Raw genomic sequence first — 18089 nt, 5'->3', positions numbered from 1 at the left:
GGTTTAACGTCTCATGCGAAAGACCAGGGGAGATCAGCCAGTATTAATAATACTTACATTTATATCAGAACCAAAGGTCTCAAGGCACTTCACAAAAATGAATCAGTTTGGAGCTACGGTGGTTGCTAGGTAGGCGTAACAGTGAAGAATACAACAATAAATATTGCACGGAAACTGCATTTGAAAAATGAACGCCAAGATACTTTGGGGGGAATGGAACCAACCGCGTTCTGGTTACTGTGCTGGGAAAAGGGAGTTCCCAATGACTTGTCACACTTCATTCAGCTGGTTAACCCGCAGGATTTCCCTCTGTTTCTATAAACAGTGCACAGAGAGAAAAAAGAAGCGAACCGCGACCAGAAGAATTGAGTCACTGGGATTCCTGGACAGCGCCCTTTCGACCTGACTCACAGCAGATGAATGTGTCCTGTCACCGGGGCGGCAGGAACTGAATCAAGTGCTGAGGGTTGTTCCGGGGATCGATGATCGATCAGATGACAAACTCACTGGAACATTCCCGTATGGTTTATTTTTAGAAGTATAAATTAATTATTTCAGCAGGGCATGTTTTCATTCATAAATTTCCACGCTTTATTTTCTGACCTTTTTTTTTGCAGCTGGCGTACAAAAACCATAAGATTAAATCACCAGGCTCGTTAAACTATATACATCAATATGGATCGGGGGAAAATACTAACTCAAGGAAGGCCAGCGTGGCATCCTCAAATCCCGCAGATCCCAGCAAAAGCATCGGAGCAGTATCGGATCCTAACTCTTGGCGGAAAAGTGTGCAGTGAATGTGGCGCCGGAGTGGTTGCAATGGGCTGCTCCGCTTGTGTCGAGCGCTAGCCTTTGCTTAAAATAAAATAGGAATTGGCAGCGCCAAGAGTGGAATTTCCTGGTCGCGCCTTTGGATGCGCTCGCTTTGTTTGTGCCCGAGATCCCCCCGACAGTCTCAGTCAGTCAGTCAGTCCCCGGACACTGACTGGCACTGTCGGTGCTGCCTGGCGGCTCTCGCTGTGCATTGGTGCAGGATTGACTGATGACCCCCAATGGCCGTGTCCAGCCCAGCCCTCCCCACCCGCTGCCAAGGATTGGAACTGACAGCAGACACACCCCAGGCGCCGTGCGTAGCGAGGGCGTTGGCCCCTCTACTAAAGGGGCCACTTTATAACTTCAACTTTCTTTGACGGGACTTTGCTGTTTAGCGTCGAGCTCTGTCTGTCTCTCTCAGATCGATTGTTAAGGATCTGTCAAAGAGTAAGTTGGATCTCAGCTGTTTTTATATATCAATACGACTGAAGGATCTGTGGTTTTTTTTAAATATCTAAATGTGTTGAACTTTCTGAAGGCGCGGGATAACTTCTCAAAAGTAAGTTTGAACCGAACTATATTTACATGGAAGATTAGCGTCCACCTCGCTTTAGGCCCAAGAAACTTTGCAAAAGTAGATCGGAACCCACTTTTTTTGGGGGGGGGGGGTGGGTCGGTCCTTTTGATATTTTTATAACGCGCGTCTCAAAAGTTTTGAAACTTTGGGAGCCGGCAAGAAAGTTTGTGGGAGCCGCAGAGTTTTAATTTTAGCTCCGGGCTTTTAATAGTCACCTTGCACAGTAGGCGAGCCCTTGGGAAGCGAACAAGATTCTGGCATTTTTTTTTCGATTAACTAATATTCTTGTTAATCCTTTTCTTGGGGGGGGGGGGAGAAATCTGAATATATTACTGTCTAACTTAAAGACGTCACTGTGTCAGCCCACCAGGGGAATCTGAAACAGCTTACCAGATGTTGCAGTTTAGTTTCGCCACATATTTATTTATATTTAACGAACTGGTTGCTCGCTTCGCTTCATTTCACAAATCGATTATTTATTTTAAATCGCCAGTGATTGGCGATGGGCGGAAGGGGGGGGGTTAATGTTTCTGTTGAGTCGCTGTACTTGGTTAATATCAGCCCATGCCTGCTTTAATCTACACCAAATGGGTGTCAAAAATCGAGCTGCTGCCTTACTGAATGGTGCCTTTGTGAACAGCGGGCTGGGGTTTGGGAACGAGGGAAAACACGGCCCCTGAAACTGGCACTGCGGCGAATCCCTTCTCCAACGGCCATCCAGTCATTTTCAGGGCCGTTTCACCATTTTCTGAATCTCCAGGCTCCGAATGGATTGAGAGCCATCCGCTCTGTAAATAGTAGATTCGCCGTTCATTATTTTGGCAGGTTAATTTAAATGTGACCGATGGTCGCTTTATTCGTTGAATAATTTTTTTTTAATAAACGACATAGCTCGCTGTTCAAAATAATCTAACCAATTAGGTATTTCATTGATGATGAAAATGCAGACCAGTGTTTATCTTATAATGTTTACCGCGTGTTGCATATTTTGAACTCGGATATTTGTGGGATTAAGCAGAGAAACGCTAATTCTCTGAAACATTTAATACGCGGGTGCATAAATAAGGAGAAATTAAGCATCCTTTCCCTTTTTATGCGCGTGTTTAAAATGCTGTCTTTTTAAACTTTGCAAAAATTATGTGCAGCATCTTGTAGGATTACTTTACGCTTAAGACAAAAAATAAATAAACCGTGGCGAATGAAAACTCTCCCGCAGTGTAAACTTTAAAGTATAAACATTAAATTCAAATCGCGCTGGTAAATTTGCTCGGCGCCCAGTCTAACGGGACTGGAGTGGTGTCAGTGGGCGCCCTCTGCCGGGGATTCGGTGCTGCCAGTGTTGCAGACACGCCCTGGCTTTAATAAAATCACTGCAGTGGGGGAAAAAGCGCCAGAGATCGTCGCACCTCTTTCCAAGCAGTTCACAGGCAACTTACCTCTCTTTTTCTCGCTTTTACCCCCCCACCGCTCTTTTTTGTTTGTAGTTTCCAACTTGAAATATCTCCAAAATGATCGTGTTGCTGGCGGGTATCATTGTGCTGCATCTGGCAGTCCTGGTGTTGCTGCTCATCTCCACTATTGTTAATGTAAGTACAACAGGCTGCTGAGCAAAACAAACAAAAAATTCTCTGCGCTCAGACTGGCAGAGGTACCTTGGAAAAAGCGCACCGTGTGTCCGATACGCTTTCATCAAGGTTCTCATTTAGCATTATTATGAGAAGAATTAACGTGCAAGGCTAGATTCAACCACCTTTTAATTTCGGAATATATTGACTTTTATACTGGTTGAAAGTTTGGTCGGTTTTCGTTAAAGCTTGTTTATTTGTTTCAGTAACTTCACGCGTACAAGTATTGCACATAAGGGACTGGGGTGGGATTATCTACAGAGAGAATTATAAGATATTTGGATTGCTTATTGCAGTAAAATAAACGCAAGGTTTTAAATGAATGGGGTGCTGTTTTATTTTAAAAAGCGTTTTTGAGTAAGTCCTTTTAGAGTTTACGAAACAAAATTGCGTTTTAAATCAAATGGGATTTCCAGATGTTGATTTCAGAGTAATGTTTAAAATTAAACTTAATTTAAACCTGAAATTTTTCATTAAACTATTGGTGAAATTTTACCTTCAGCAAACGATGTGTTTGATCCGTGTTGTGTTTCTTTTATAGTCCTGGTGGTATTTCAGCGATTCCAATAGTATAGATATCTGGCAGAATTGTACATGGATTGATTCCTGGAATTGCGAGCAATATACCACGAACGGTGAGTGTGTCTTTCCTCCACCCCCCCCTTTCTCCCAGTGCAACTTTAGTTTGCTTGCTGCTTGTTTAGAGTCTTTATTTGAACTTGCAGCAAACTTGGTCACACCATGGATCATTTCTATTTACCGTTTGCTGATAAAACGAGACAGCTCCTTTCCAACTCTGAGCCAGTAATGCTCTTTAACAGCTCGCCCAACATCTTTCTCTAAAGTAGCTCGAGTGTGGGCGCGGTCCTGGGAGGTTGCGACGTTTGGGGCCACCTAGTGTTTGAGCCGCCAAAGTGCCTCGGAATGGGCCGGAGTTGAGCCCACCTCAGTATCTTGGCAACGCCTGGTGCTGCAGTCAGCACTTTGCAGCAAGGGACTGGGGATGGGATCAGCTATCAATTGCGCAACGTAGGCAGAAATTCCACATTCATTCAAGTCCACTCAGATTGAATTAATTTTTTTCTAACACGTTGCCTTTGTTTCCCACCCCCTTGGCAATTTAATGTGATGTTACTGATTACGGTAAATGCCGTAGCCTGCTTGAATTTAAATTAGATTAAATATTTGTCCACCCATTAATGGTGCAGTCATTTTTATAGATTAATAACCTTTTGCTCAGTGACTTTTTAATCCAGATAATTTGCAAAGCATTTAGACATTTGTATGAATATAATTCGTATAACTGGGATGAAACAAAGTCTTGTTGGGATTCGATTTGTATACACTGTTTAAGGTTTGATTATTGGATTTGGGGAAGGGAGAATATAAAAAGTTTACAGTCAGATATAATTTTGCTGCATAAGATGATACAGATAGATGTAAAAGATTCCATGGCACTATTCCAATAAGAGCTGGGGACTTCTCCCTGGTCTTCTTGTCAATATCTATCCCTCAACATCACTAAAACTGATTGTTGGGTCACGCATGTCATTGCTGTTTGTGGGAGCTTACTGTGGGCAAAATGGCTGCCATATTTCCCTCCATTACTGCACCTCAAAAAGTACTTCATTAGCTGTAAATTCAATTCCTTTCCTTTTAATACCACCCACCATTGAACACAAAATGGCCATTTTTTTTGGGGGGGGGGGAGCTAAATTTTTTGAACCTGATTTCATGGATCAGTTATACTTAGTGCAATCACCTTCGGGGCTGGGGATGTCCAATATCAAAGTAACTTATCAGTTTGTTTTTCTGTTTGTGAGAAAATGGTAATGTTATTTTACATTGATATTTAATAATTGTATATGTAGAAGATATTACATTGGGAGCAATTATACCACAACCACATGATCTGAAATTAAACCGTGAAAATTCAATTAATTTGTGTTCCAAAAACAATTGTGACCAATTTTATTTTTTTTAAAGAATCAAGTCAAAAATATCCCAATAATATTTCACACTGTACTTGCAAATAATTTAGTTACAGTGGCCTATTGTGCTTCTATTCATTTCACAATGCACAGTGGACTTTCTAAACTGAAAAATCAGCCTGGAACAGAGTTGGAAAAATAAAATTTATTTAGGATTTCAACTAATTTCAAGAGATTCCTATTTTTGAGAATCAAAAATGCAGAGTGGTTAGAGGCAAGCCGAGGCAGATCCTGCAACCTCATTGTAGATTGGAGTGAGACAGTTCATCATAATATCATCTCAAAAATGAATACATTAGTATTTCTTTTAGGTTCAGAGCAACAGTAATATAACACAGAATACCCAATCGTTAAAGAAAATAGTTGGAGCAGACTGAAATGGAACTGAGCATTTCTTTGTTTTTCCAAAACTAGTACCAAAGCACTTTTCTCCAATAGTCACGGTAAATAAATAATGCTGAACTTGGGATTGGCAGTCCCTGGTTAAAATGTTAGCAATGGCTTAGGGAAGCGGCCTATTCCACAAAAGAGCAGTATTCCTCGACTGGCTCTCTTGGTCTGAGAATCGCAGAGATTACAGTTCCATCATCCAAATTGAAAAGTAAAGAGTAAGAGATGCTCAGCTGGAACAACGCGAGCTGCACTGCCAGGAACACTATTTGAAGGTGGATGGTTACAGTTACACTTTTCTCCTCATAAGCAGCTTGATCGGATTGCATAAGGTGCCGATGGGATAAGCTCACTGTTGCATCCGTCATTCCAGACCAAGGAAGTGGTACTTAGCTGGGCTGGAAGTGTGCTACAATCAGAATCATTTTCTAATGTATAAGTTGTATTTTCAATTTCAAATTTACAAAAAAAAAGAAACTGGGGATTTCCATATGGTCTTAAAAAGGGGGCAAGGACTTTGGTTGAAAGCCCAATACCATAGTGCAGGACAGTGTAGAGATTAAAAAGAGGAGAGAAATTGAGGCAAATCAGGAAGAATTGATTAAATGATGCTTAAACATTAAAAGCCATTAGATACGGCAGGCTTGAAAGCAGATTTACATATCAACGCCAATATCCTGCTGCAGGCAAATCTTCACATAGATAAATTATAACTAAAACTGCAGGGACAATTATCATTAAATGTAACTTGCTGCAGGTAACAGGATTCCATTGCCTGATTACTTTTCAGATGGATATTAGAAATCTTGCATGCCATCCTACAGGATGGATGAGAGGCAAGTGTGACTGTGCCAGCCATTGTAGTGGTCAGACTGGTACCGTCGGAGGTGGAAGTGGGAATCTGCTGCGACCTTTAACGTAGAAATGCTTTTGTAGAGCTTTGAAACCACAATCGTCTGTCTAAGTAAACAGGAGACATTTCAAACACTGGAAATGTGAAACAGAATCGGAAAATGCTGGTTAAAGAAACAGCAGCTCTGTCAGCGCCTGAAGAAAAAAAACAGGCTAATGTTTTGTTTGCAGACATCATCAGGACTTAAATTGGAACATTACCCCGCCTTCTCTTACAGACGCTGATAGACCTCCTGCATATTTCCAATATTTTATGTTTTTTACTTTCTATATACCACTGTTTACCACACATGAAGATCACACTTTTGACATATAAGTCTTTAATTCTGATTGTCTATAAACAAAGATAATAACGATCATACTATTTATCAACGGGTTCAGTTGCTTGACCTAAAACATCAGCTAGACTGCCTTAGGCTGTAAGGGCAACATTCAGCTGTTTTTATTCCCTTACTTTGGCACAGTTGAGGCTTTGGTACAGTGTAATGCCATTTTTTGTTTCACTGCTAGTGCACAACTTGCATTGTAGGGCAGTGAGGTATTTACTACCTGCTAATTATTCCTAAAAATGTGAAGTCTAAATAGACGAGCAGGGTAGTTCTCCTCATGTCATGGCCAACATTTATCCCTCAATCATTTAAAAAAAGGATTATCTGGTTATTTATCTCATTGCTGTTTGTAGAACATTGCTATATGCAAATTGGCTGCCACATTTCCCTACATCACGGTAACTACACTTCAGAAGTATTTCATTGGCTGTGAGACATTTTCAGATGTCCGAAGGTCATGAAAGGTGCTATAAAATACAAGTTTATTTGTAATTGGGAGAAGTGCCGCTTTTTTGTAGCCAGTTCTCTCCTGAAGTCAGCAGTGGTGCGGGGCAGACTAGAGCACCATGTTCTTTAGGTGCTACTGCTTTGGGTGACCTCGCAAGCTGCTGAACAGGAAAATGAGGTAGGAGGCTCGCAACAGTTCCTCTAAACTCATTAGGGTGTTTCCAACTGGCCTGTATCTACGGTAGGTTCAGGCCAAGCTTTGGCTCCCAAGGAAAGCTCCAAAAATACTGAGCTAATGAGAAAGGAGCAGTGACCTGGGTCCTTTCTTGACCTATGCACCTGAAAAACTGTGTTTAAAGGTCAGGAAAATCTACCCTTATGTTTATGCACATTACTCCCCGGCCATGGCCTAGACACAGCATTGCAAGTTAACTGAGGCTTCCAGCCGAAATTGTTGTATGTTTGGCACTCCATCTGACCCAGGAGCTCAATTAATACCAGTTTTCAGTGATTTGGGCGTGGTACTCTGGACATTAGTAGTGTATGTGACATCACTTTTGGCTTTTCGTTTAAAACATGGTTCATGTTTCATTATTGCAATGTACCTGCATCCTTCAACATAGTCATTTTATGTTTTTGGTTAATATTGATGGCTCCTTTCACTACAGCATTTGTACAATGGTCCCCTATGAGAGAATTAAACTATAGGGAGTGAATTTACAAATGGATCTTGAGATGCCCTTTCATTGTAAATAATGCTTATTCTTTTGGCCTGTATTTTCAGAATGGCTGCAAGCTGTTCAGGCGATGATGATCCTGTCCATCATCTTCAGCTTCTTGTCAGTGATTTTGTTCTTCTGCCAGTTGTTCACACTCCAGAAAGGAGGTCGGTTTTACATCACTGGAATCTTTCAGCTACTTGCAGGTAAGTTTAAAGATTTACTATTATGTTTTCACCAGGTCTATGTAAGAATGAAGAATTTACTTCCTCATTCTGCTGCAGTATGAATCATTTATTGTTCTGATTGCATTAAATTGCTCTATGATAATTACTGTGGTCGCTGAAGTGTCTTAAAGGCTGGATTTCAGAGTTGTACATTGTGTGGACTGATGCACACTAATCACACACATGGCATTCCAAATATATTTACCTTATTTTCCCCCACTTTTCGAAACCTCGGTTTTTGGTTCCTGTCAGCTTGCTTCCTCCTTCGGCTGAGCTAACAGGATAGTTTGGGTGGTGGACTTATTGATGAATGCTGCCATAGCATTGCTTTGTGATGTGATCAGACAATAGGAGGTTGCCTTCAACATTGGTGCAGTGGGACTGGCTCTACTAGAATATTTTGTTCTTTGTTAATATGGAGGATCTCCCTAAGCAAGAAGGAGCCAACTCAGCGAAGTTTTACAAGTTTCAGTCACGCTACAACTGTAGACAGTTTGGTTGGAGCATAACGTTCTATGATGAACAAGGGAAAAGACCAGCTAGTCCATCGAGCCTGTCTCATACCGTCATAGTGCAACTGAGCATCATGATTCCCAGAGTTCCCACCCACCAGCAGCCATGTCATTTCCTGGGAGAGGCAGAAAGCCTAGGCCAATGGAAGGGAAAACATCTTGGAAATTCTTCTCCAACTTCCAAAGGCGATCAAAACAAGTTCCAGGAGGCCACGGCGACTGTGAGGCACACCACCCGATAACCCCACCTGCCTTTTTGTACACTGAGATGTCGGCCAGAGCCAGGAATTCGTTCAACTTTTTTGAATGCTTGCAGCTGATCCACACTACCTCCAACTTGCTCCAGAGGTTGACTTCTCTGCGTGAAGAAAATCTTCCTGGTGTCTAACTTGGGTGTCAGCTTCCTTAACTTATACACGTCCCCTGCTATCTAAATCATACAGTCTCTCCATATGGACACAGTCCATTTCTTTCCTTAGTTTAGAAACTTGCAACAGGAACTAAGCTACCCTTGTTAGATTATATTTGATTGATACAAAAGCAATAATAACTTTACTATTGTGTATTTTCACATCATTACCCTTTGAGATTCCAATAATAGTAGTACTGTATAGACTTTGTAGGTTTGGCCCAGTCATGTGCAGTAGCCTGCTCCTGGAGATTAGTAATGACAGACAAGAGTGTTAATTTAGTTTTGACACAAAATGGTGCCATTTCAGATTTTTTTTTAATTGGGTCTGACAACTTATAATTGGCAAACATTAATTCCTTTTCATTGCAAGGATTTCTAGGAAGCATCCACCAATAATCTCAATCAACCATTTTGTGTCTACTGGTGTACCATCTGGAAATAGCATGTAGAATGATTGACAGCTAGGATGTAACATCTAATACGAGTGGAGGACAGTTTCCTAAGCCAATTAGTATTTTTAAAAAACTTTGACCCCAGAATTATCCAAGTGCTATGGGTAGAACACAAGCTGGATGTGGTTTCTACACATTTTTATGTTCCAGTCACTGTACAATGAATGTATTAGAATTCCTTTGTACTTTGGAATGGTCAGTCCCAGTCCAATTTGTGAAATTGCAAATTTTTGATCCGTCTGTGGAGTGTGAGGTGTGAGGTCCACTATTGCTATTGCCAATTGCTAGTAAGCTGAACAATTTAAGAAACATTCCTGAATATCATTCAATGATTTTTACATTTTAAAATGAGAAATACTGCAATGCAATTCAAGTTTGTAGTTGTGGAGTTCTGATGATAGAGGTATTTTTAATGATGTTTGAGAATGTGCTATGAATAGAAATACCATTAGTTGAAGGCTGGCATGTGAGACCTTTTTAAAAAGTGTTCTGTATATTGACCTAGTATTACAGGCCATAGTAGCATTATTATTGACTAGGCTTGTTCTGATCAGAATAATGAAATGGTGATTGAGCCAACTGACTTCCATGAAGGACTAGATCATAGGTATTTCTGATGTTATAAACCTAGATAGGATAGTTCTACATGCTGATTCCTTAAAGACCGGAGTTGTCTCCATAGATTTATTAACATTTGCAACTGGTAATCTATTTATAAGTGGGCCTGGTCTTGCTAGATAGTAAAAGGTCAGCAAGAATTGCTTTAATTAAGCTAGATTCTGCCCTAAGGGAATTTGACTATATTTGAATGGTATGCATTCCTGTGATACATATGTATTAACACAAGTATATATGGCTGTCTGTTAATTACTAAACTAAGTGGCTCATGAGGATGAGGCCTCTGGGTCTGGGAGCAATGTTGTGCAAGTATTGGAACAGCTGCTTTCTCATATTCTCAAACCAGTTGGACCTGGTTATGTCCAAATCACTGAAAAGGACACAGCTACAGTGCATTAACCTGACCTGGGAGTAGAGAGACTATTATCAAAGACTTCTCCACAACAAGGGAAACCAGCAAATATGGGATTTGTTGAGCTAACATTTATAGTTGTCAAACCATCAATAGTTGAAGAATAAAGCTAGGAGTGAATCAACTAACTTCTAAAGTTCGGTTAAGAAATGTTAAAAATAATAGTCTACAAAATGATCAGTCCAAATTTATATCACATTTACTTGCAGAATTGACATAGACCTGTGGATTCCTTCATTTTAATTTACAATATTAATTAAAGGATGATCTGACTAAATAAATCTTGCGTTCAATATTATGTCAACTTAAAAACTCCTTTTGTCAATTTGTTTCTTAAACAGTGTCAGCTGTGGCTCAGTGGGTAGCACTCTCGCCTCTGAGTTAAAAGGCTGTGGGTTCAAATCCCACTCCAGGGACTTGAGTACAAAAATCTAGGCTGACACTCCAATGCAGTACTGAGGGAGTGCTGCACTGTTGGAGGTGCCGTCTTTTGGATGAGACGTTAAACCGAGGCCCCGTCTGCTCTCTCAGGTGGACGTAAAAGATCCCTTTGCACTATTTTGATCAACATCACTAAAAACTTATCTGGTCATTATCACATTGCTGTTTGTGGGAGCTTGCTGTGCGCAAATTGGCTGCCACATTACAACAGTGACTACACTTCAAAAAGTATTCAGTTGTAAAGCGCTTTGGGACGTCCGGTGGTCGTGAAAAGCGCTATATAAATGCAAGTCTTTTTATAGATTGATCCCATGAAACATGGGATCTTGCTTCCAACCTGCTGAATTTCTAGCTTCACCTCAGTAACTTGAGAATTTTTCACAGATCTGAACAAAGTTATGATAGGCAGACATTATCATGCCTCAGTAACTAAAGATACAGGTATATTTTAAATTTAGTATTTTTCCTGCACATTTGCTTAGGTAACACCCTTCATTGTGATAGGAGAGTCTCTGATCTTTTATAACATTGTTTTTTTTTGTGGAAACTTTACCATATTTTATTTATGTAGGTAAGATACCGCAGCTTCTGTTGTCATTAGAAACACAAGTAAACAGGATTATAGTAACTGCAGCAATGCACTGAGACCAAACTCCAAAACAAACCACATTGTAAAAAAGTACAGCAACAGGCTCTTGAAAGTAGACAAAAAGATTTGTAACCTTAAGTTGTTACAAAAAGACAAACAATTCATTATAACATTGTTTCATCTTTTTGCAACCTAGCATCAAACCATTTCAACAGTGTTTACTTTGGCAAATGAAATTAAAATAGTTTAGTTATTTTTAACAGAAGACTGAAGGCTATGCAACCTCCGCCAACTGCTTTTGTTATGGCTTCTGGCTATGAGTAATACAGAGGCTCTGTCTGTAGGTGGGGTTAAAACTAGTTTGATGGGTTTCAATTGGTTGAATCATATCTGAACTTAAAACAAGATGATCAGTGCTTTAGTAGAAGAGGTTGCTTGATTTAGCAGCTCTACAGCAAATTTACCCATCAGGCGTACATAGAATCAGAAACGTGGCCTTGCTTGTGGCAGCACAGGATAACTTCAGCTTCCTATTGTCTACACTGGGTTTGGACAACAGCCATTTCCACTTGTAGAGCATATTTACCATAGTAAAACGCCCCAAGGCACTTCACAGGAGCGTCATCACACTAAATTTGACCTATTAGCCTGAAAAGGAGTTTCTGTGTCACATTATGGACAGGGTGGGAATTCTAACCGAAATAAAAATGTGTTGTATTTATTATCTAATTTGCCCCCCCCCCATCAATTACCGAGCTGAACTTCAGAGTCATTCATTGTGGGGAAAGCACTTTGAGAGAGGCAATAAAGTGCTAACTCAATGCTTTTGACTTTCGGGCTCAGGATGAAACACCCTGGTGCAGTTACTAAATCGTTTTTTTAACAAGTATCCACCTAATGGGAATTCTCGTTTAAAACCAGTAATTGCCTGTTTATATATAATAGTTGTACTTTAAGCTAAAGACTGACCACTAAGTTAGATTTAAGTTAATGTAAGGTCCTTGGTGTAGCCTATTTTCCATTGGTTGATGCTCTCCACTCTCTGGTGTAAAGGGAATAGGTGTCAGTCCTCTTGTAGATGTCAAACGTTGAATTACATAAATATCTCACTAATGGATGGCTAGCACCCTCTACGGGTCCGCTGGGGATCTGCACGGTGAAGTTAACATCTTGTGGGGGGACAGATAACACAGCTGGGGCAGGTTAGGCTGACTGGTGAGAATGTGTACCTGTAAAATTAGCAGCTTAACTTTGTGATACTAATGGGCTGGGCGAATCAGGGCCAAGCATAACTAATAACTATGCACAGAACATTGTTGTGCACTATGATTACCTTTGGCAATCATCATTAATTTAGCTGTGGTACAATGTTATACTTACAGATTCTGATACATCTTTAATAAGTCTCAGTTAGTTCTTGCCTTAGACTTCTACTCTGAAAGCAATTCTCACAAGAATGGCCATTTTAGTGACTTTTGTAGGAAACTACAGTAAATCTGCAAAAGCGTTGTGAATAAAGAATCTGGCACAGCTGTTAATTCCTGCTATGTGCAAGGCTGATTTATAAGGAACATTTCTGTCCTTCCCCTTATCTACAACCTATCCCAGATTTCCATTAGAATTAGTTTACTTTGTTTACGGGCCTGATGGAACATGGTAGGAGATTTTCTTTAAGCGACATGGCACTGAACAGAGCCTTTTGCTATATTTTGACTGTAGTGTCATCTTTGTTTTATTAGTTTATGGGATGTGGGTGTCACTGGCAAGGCCAGCATTTATTGCCCATCCCTAATTGCCCTCGAAGGTGGTGGTGAGCCACCTTCTTGAACCGCTGCAGTTTGTGTGGTGAAGGTACTCCCACAGTGCTGTTAGGGAGGGAGTTCCAGGATTTTGACCCATTGACAATGAAGGATCGGCGATATATTTCTATGTCAGGATGGTGTGTGACTTGGAGGGGAACTTGGAGGTGATGGTGTTCCCATGCGCCTGCTGCCCTTGTCCTTCTAGGTGGAAGAGGTCGCGGGTTTGGGAGGTGCTGCCGAAGAAGCCTTGGCGAGTTGCTGCAGTGCATCTTGTAGATGGTACACACTGCAGCCGCGGTGCGCCGGTGGTGGAGGGAGTGAATGTTTAAGGTAGTGGATGGGGTGCTTTGTCCTAGATGGTGTCGAACTTCTTGAGTGTTGTTGGAGCTGCACTCATCCAGGCAAGTGGAGAGTATTCCATCACACTCCTTACTTGTAGTTCTGCATCTACATCTCCAGCCATGTAGTTCCCAATTTACATTTCTAGCTAGAAGAACTAGACTTGCAGCCAGGCTGAGAAATCTGCTCTTGCAGAGGTCACATGCCTTCACAATGTATCTCCAGCAGGTTAACATTTTTATGTTTAGTGTGTGTGGCAGCAGTTTGTCCATATAATGTAAATTAATGCTTAAAGTGCCCTTGGGCACTTTCTAAATCCAGTTTGACACTGCACGGTAGTTAGACTCTATGGACTGTCAAACTGAAGAAGTGTGATACAACCCCGTTCTAGAGCGTTTCCGACTGCTTCTCATTGGAGTCACCTTAGGCCCTGACTCAGGTTTACACCACAGCTTTAGCATCGGTGCAAAGTGGACTTGGTAGGGGGCAATTTTAATCTAACCCGCCCGTCGAGGAAACGGAGGGGATTGACTGCAATGCTAGTTTTACACATCGCCTGATTTTTGCTCTCCGGTGAAGTCAATATAGAGTAATATTGGGTGGGTTGTAAAACTGGCATCTCAGCTGTGTGTGTGTGTGTGTGTGTGTGTGTAAGCCCATGGGTAGTTGTTCCGTCCAAGGCGCCCCGCCTTCGTGCTGCAGTCCTACCCAGTTAGTGAGGATTGTGGCGCCAATATGTGCGCACAGTGTATTATCAAACTTGTATTCCGTGTTAATCTCGGGATAAAATTGCTGTATAAAATAAATTGGATTTAAAACAACACTTTTTGTTACTTTGCAGGCATTTGTGTGATGAGTGGAGCAGCGATATACACGGTGCAGTATCCGCATATTCACCGCGAGCGCTACGATGGCAGCTATGGATTTACCTACATTTTGGCATGGATTGCTTTCCCTCTGGCCTTGTGCAGTGGAATCATCTACGTCATTCTAAGAAAGCGTGAATGAGCTGGCCATAGATCGCGACAGTCCGTATGATGCCATCTTTAGAGGAATAAAAGAAACATTACTGTTTTAATTTGAAGATGTATATAGTATCTATGGTTTAAAACCTATTTATAACACTTTTTACATATATGTACATAGTATTGTTTGCTTTTTTTGACAGAAGCCCTGTTTTGCAAGCTAATTAAAAGTGCCTACAGAACATTCATTTTTAACAGTTTATTAAAAAAAAAACAATTTTTTGCTGAAGCCAAATTCTGCAACAAAACTTTATTTTGAATAGAATATGTTAACCAAAGCGCATGTACAAATTATAGCTAGTAAGCGGTTTAAAAAAAGGTGCAGCTTGTACAAATAAATTGCCAATAGCTGACAAGTTTGAATAGTTTACTCATGTAGATATAAAACATTTACAATTTTCAATGGTGCTATGTATTTACCATTCCTTGTAATGATAACCTATAGAGATCTCACTGGAGAGTTACTATTTGCAAGAAGGTAAAATAAATGCTTTAATTCTACAGGATTTACTTTTGTCTAAATATTTCTGTATGGAAGGAGATTTTGCTCTAGCATTGACGTGGGGGTTTGAAAGTTAATTCAAGCTAGGGATAGCAGTATTAGGACGGGTGTGAGGTGATTTGAATGCCCACGGTTAGACACTGCCCAACCCAATGAGGCTACACAGTTGTGCTTTTCTTCTCAATTTTGTAATCCAGTTCTGTGCTGCAGCCAGTTACTATTCTTGTTCCTGATTTGTGGTCTCTCCCTTTTCACACTTGTTCTCTCTCCTTCCTTGGTCACACACCAACAGTGACCTCAATTTTCCTTTTGGGCTCCCATTTATTGCAGTGGGAAGGTGTTGTGCTTCAAAGTACAGCTATTAGCAGTCACTGTTTCTTTGCCATGTGATGTCTGGCGAACTCCCCTAACACCATGAACGGCATGAAATGCGAGCAGTATCCACAACAGTTCTGTTTTCCCCGGTGGAAGGAGTGGGCTGTGGACAGCAGCAAATCACAGTGTGTTGGGTGCATGATATCACCACCACACTAAGACTGCAGCCAGTCCCAAGCAGCAGAAACCAAAACTTGTGTCCCAGAACCAGTCCCCCATATTCCTCCTAAATGCAAAGGCATCATCTGACTGTATTTTCAATGTTACTCATTTTCATTAATTTATACTATAGCTGGAGGCGTCAGAAAACTAGTACTGATGGGCTTTGTTCTTTAACTGTTGAAAGCATGCCATAAATTGTAATTAAAGATCTTAGTGCATCTCACTAAATACAAATGTAATGTTTGGAATTAACATTACCTAGTTTGCTGGAAATGTAAAAAAATGCTAATGTATCATTGTATTGACAGTGTTTTGCTACTGACCAGTTATGCAAATGTGAAAGGGGACCACAAATAGAAAACAGTAGTGAACGTAAATAGGAAATAAAAGTGTGAGGAAGAAAGAATTCAATTAAAATGTTTGCTGAATACAAAAAGAGGTAACTATGCATTTTTGGTTCATAAGTAACATTTCTCAATATTTTGAAAGAGTAACATTCTACCATGCTATAGTAACGATTAAACAACACAACTTTAATTGTCTAAATACATCTGTAGTACCCATTGCATGAGCATCTTCCCTAACTGTGGCCTCAGAAATAAGATTTAAATTTTATAAGTGTCCATAAGCCAAGCATTGGCTGCCTTGACTCGTGCACATTGCAACCAACTTTTTCTGTGAAGCTGGTTTGAGTTCATTGACTTTTTGTTTTGCCTCTTTTTATAGAGCCATTATCATTACCCTTCAGGGATTGAAGTAGTTTCACATATTTTCAAAATTGCTATTTTTTTTCCAAAGTGATGTTGACAAAAATAAAAAACAGCACGGGATTTAGATACTGTATGTTGTCAGTGGTGTACATTGATAGTGCACTCAACAGGCTTAAAATACGTGGTCTTTGTTGAGATTGCTGGGCTGTTCAGCCATGCAATGATGTATGAGCTTTGCTGTTTTAAAGCTGCAGGCCCTTATGATGTGGCAAAGGTCATGACTTATATGAATGAAATAACTGGTATCATAAGAGAAACAAAATCATTTTTCTTATGAAATTAAGTCTGTGGAACTGTTTTCTGCAAGGAAACCAGTTTTCGCAACTGGAAGGATGCCTCGCCTTTCATGTTTTATAAAGCTGCCAATGGCTTCTTTTCCCCCAAACAAGCCCTGTCTTTCTCAGACAGACAACAGCTGCATGAGTTCCAGATGTCATGACATCAGTAGCTCACTGAAAACACTGTCATTGACTGGAGAAACTTGGTTAAAATACAGCACATGATTGTGGGATGCTTGAAAAGTTGAGAACAGAAATATGTTTTCAAACTTTTTTTCCCCCGCCTCCAGTGGCTGCATTGAAACATAAAAATTGAGGATTGGAAGTTTAATTGGCTGAGTATTATTCTAATATGGCAGAGTACTCCTCCAAAAAGCTGAGTTTAGCTAAGGAAGTCCTACTCCAAATGGCTGAATGCTAGTCTAGATGGCTGAGTACTACTTCAAATGATTGAGTATTGTTTGTTTCTAAGAGATCATTTGTGGGTCACTGCAGCTTTAAGCAGGATATTTATTGCTGTACTACACCAGAGGTAAAATTATACTGGTTAATGTGGTTCGCAGCCACTATCCTATGCCAAAGTTAACCACTGTTTTGAAGGAGTTGTGGAATAAACAAAGTCTGGTACTACTCAAAAAAGGAAATGATGTACTTATGGCTATATAGTCCTTTGATGTAACAAGAAACACATAGGTTGCTAAATTTATTATCCCTTTGAAATCTGTTCTTGTTTGCATAGTACAGTATAATTAAGTATGACATAGTTCTGGTCGCGTGTGCACAGACCTCTCCTGCAGATTTCTTTGCCTACCTGCCATCCAATGAAATCTGCAGAAAGGTTTGGCGGGCGAATTGTATTTGATGTGCTAACAGAAAATGCCTTATTGCGTGTAAGTACAGTCAGATGTGTTTGATGTACTTGAATAATGATGAAAATAAATAATACTGGCTTATCTGTGCAACAAATAGTCCTTTGTTACTATGTTACCAACTTGTAGGAGGTGTCAAGATTTGTTAAAATATTAATTTCTAAATCTTTTTTGCTCTGTTTCTACCCCTCGGAAGGCTTCTTGTCAGTACACAAACTCCTTCAGGTAGAAAGGTGAGATGGTAAAGCCTGGTGGTGTCTGGTGCCTCGGCCAATGATGCTTTGCGGGCAGCCTGTGCTTTCAGCTGGCCAATGTTAGTTGCTTCGTCCATCCATGGTGTAGTGAAGCATTCTACGTAACTTCACACCTGAGATACGATTACATGTTCCCAACTAAAGTACAAGTTTTGGCAACAGGCAGCTCCTGTGACTCAAATTTGGGAGTTTAGAGTTGAGCGTTCAAATGTTTGCGATTTCTGTGCTGGTCTTTCTGGTATTAGTT

At 40.5% G+C, this 18089-nt stretch overlaps 1 protein-coding gene across 2 annotated transcripts; it reads left to right on the top strand.

Annotated features, from left to right (window-relative positions):
- Positions 1 to 973: 973 nt before the first annotated feature.
- Positions 974 to 15138, top strand: pmp22b (peripheral myelin protein 22b). Of its 2 annotated transcripts, none has more exons than XM_085963442.1 (5): positions 974 to 1260; positions 2875 to 2976; positions 3557 to 3650; positions 7869 to 8009; positions 14449 to 15138. In XM_085963442.1, exons 2-5 carry the CDS (start codon positions 2899 to 2901, stop codon positions 14613 to 14615), a joined length of 480 nt encoding a protein of 159 aa, XP_085819568.1. In that variant the 5' UTR covers positions 974 to 1260; positions 2875 to 2898; the 3' UTR covers positions 14616 to 15138. The 2 variants fall into 2 exon arrangements, with proteins under 2 accessions (XP_085819568.1, XP_085819569.1); XM_085963443.1 differs by lacking the exon at positions 974 to 1260 and adding an exon at positions 1299 to 1372.
- Positions 15139 to 18089: the final 2951 nt, after the last annotated feature.

Source organism: Somniosus microcephalus, chromosome 21, assembly GCF_052327205.1.
Source record: "Somniosus microcephalus isolate GS21.2 chromosome 21, FLI_Smic_1.0, whole genome shotgun sequence".
Taxonomy (NCBI): Eukaryota; Metazoa; Chordata; class Chondrichthyes; order Squaliformes; family Somniosidae; genus Somniosus; species Somniosus microcephalus.
This window is presented reverse-complemented; position numbering and strand designations above follow the sequence as displayed.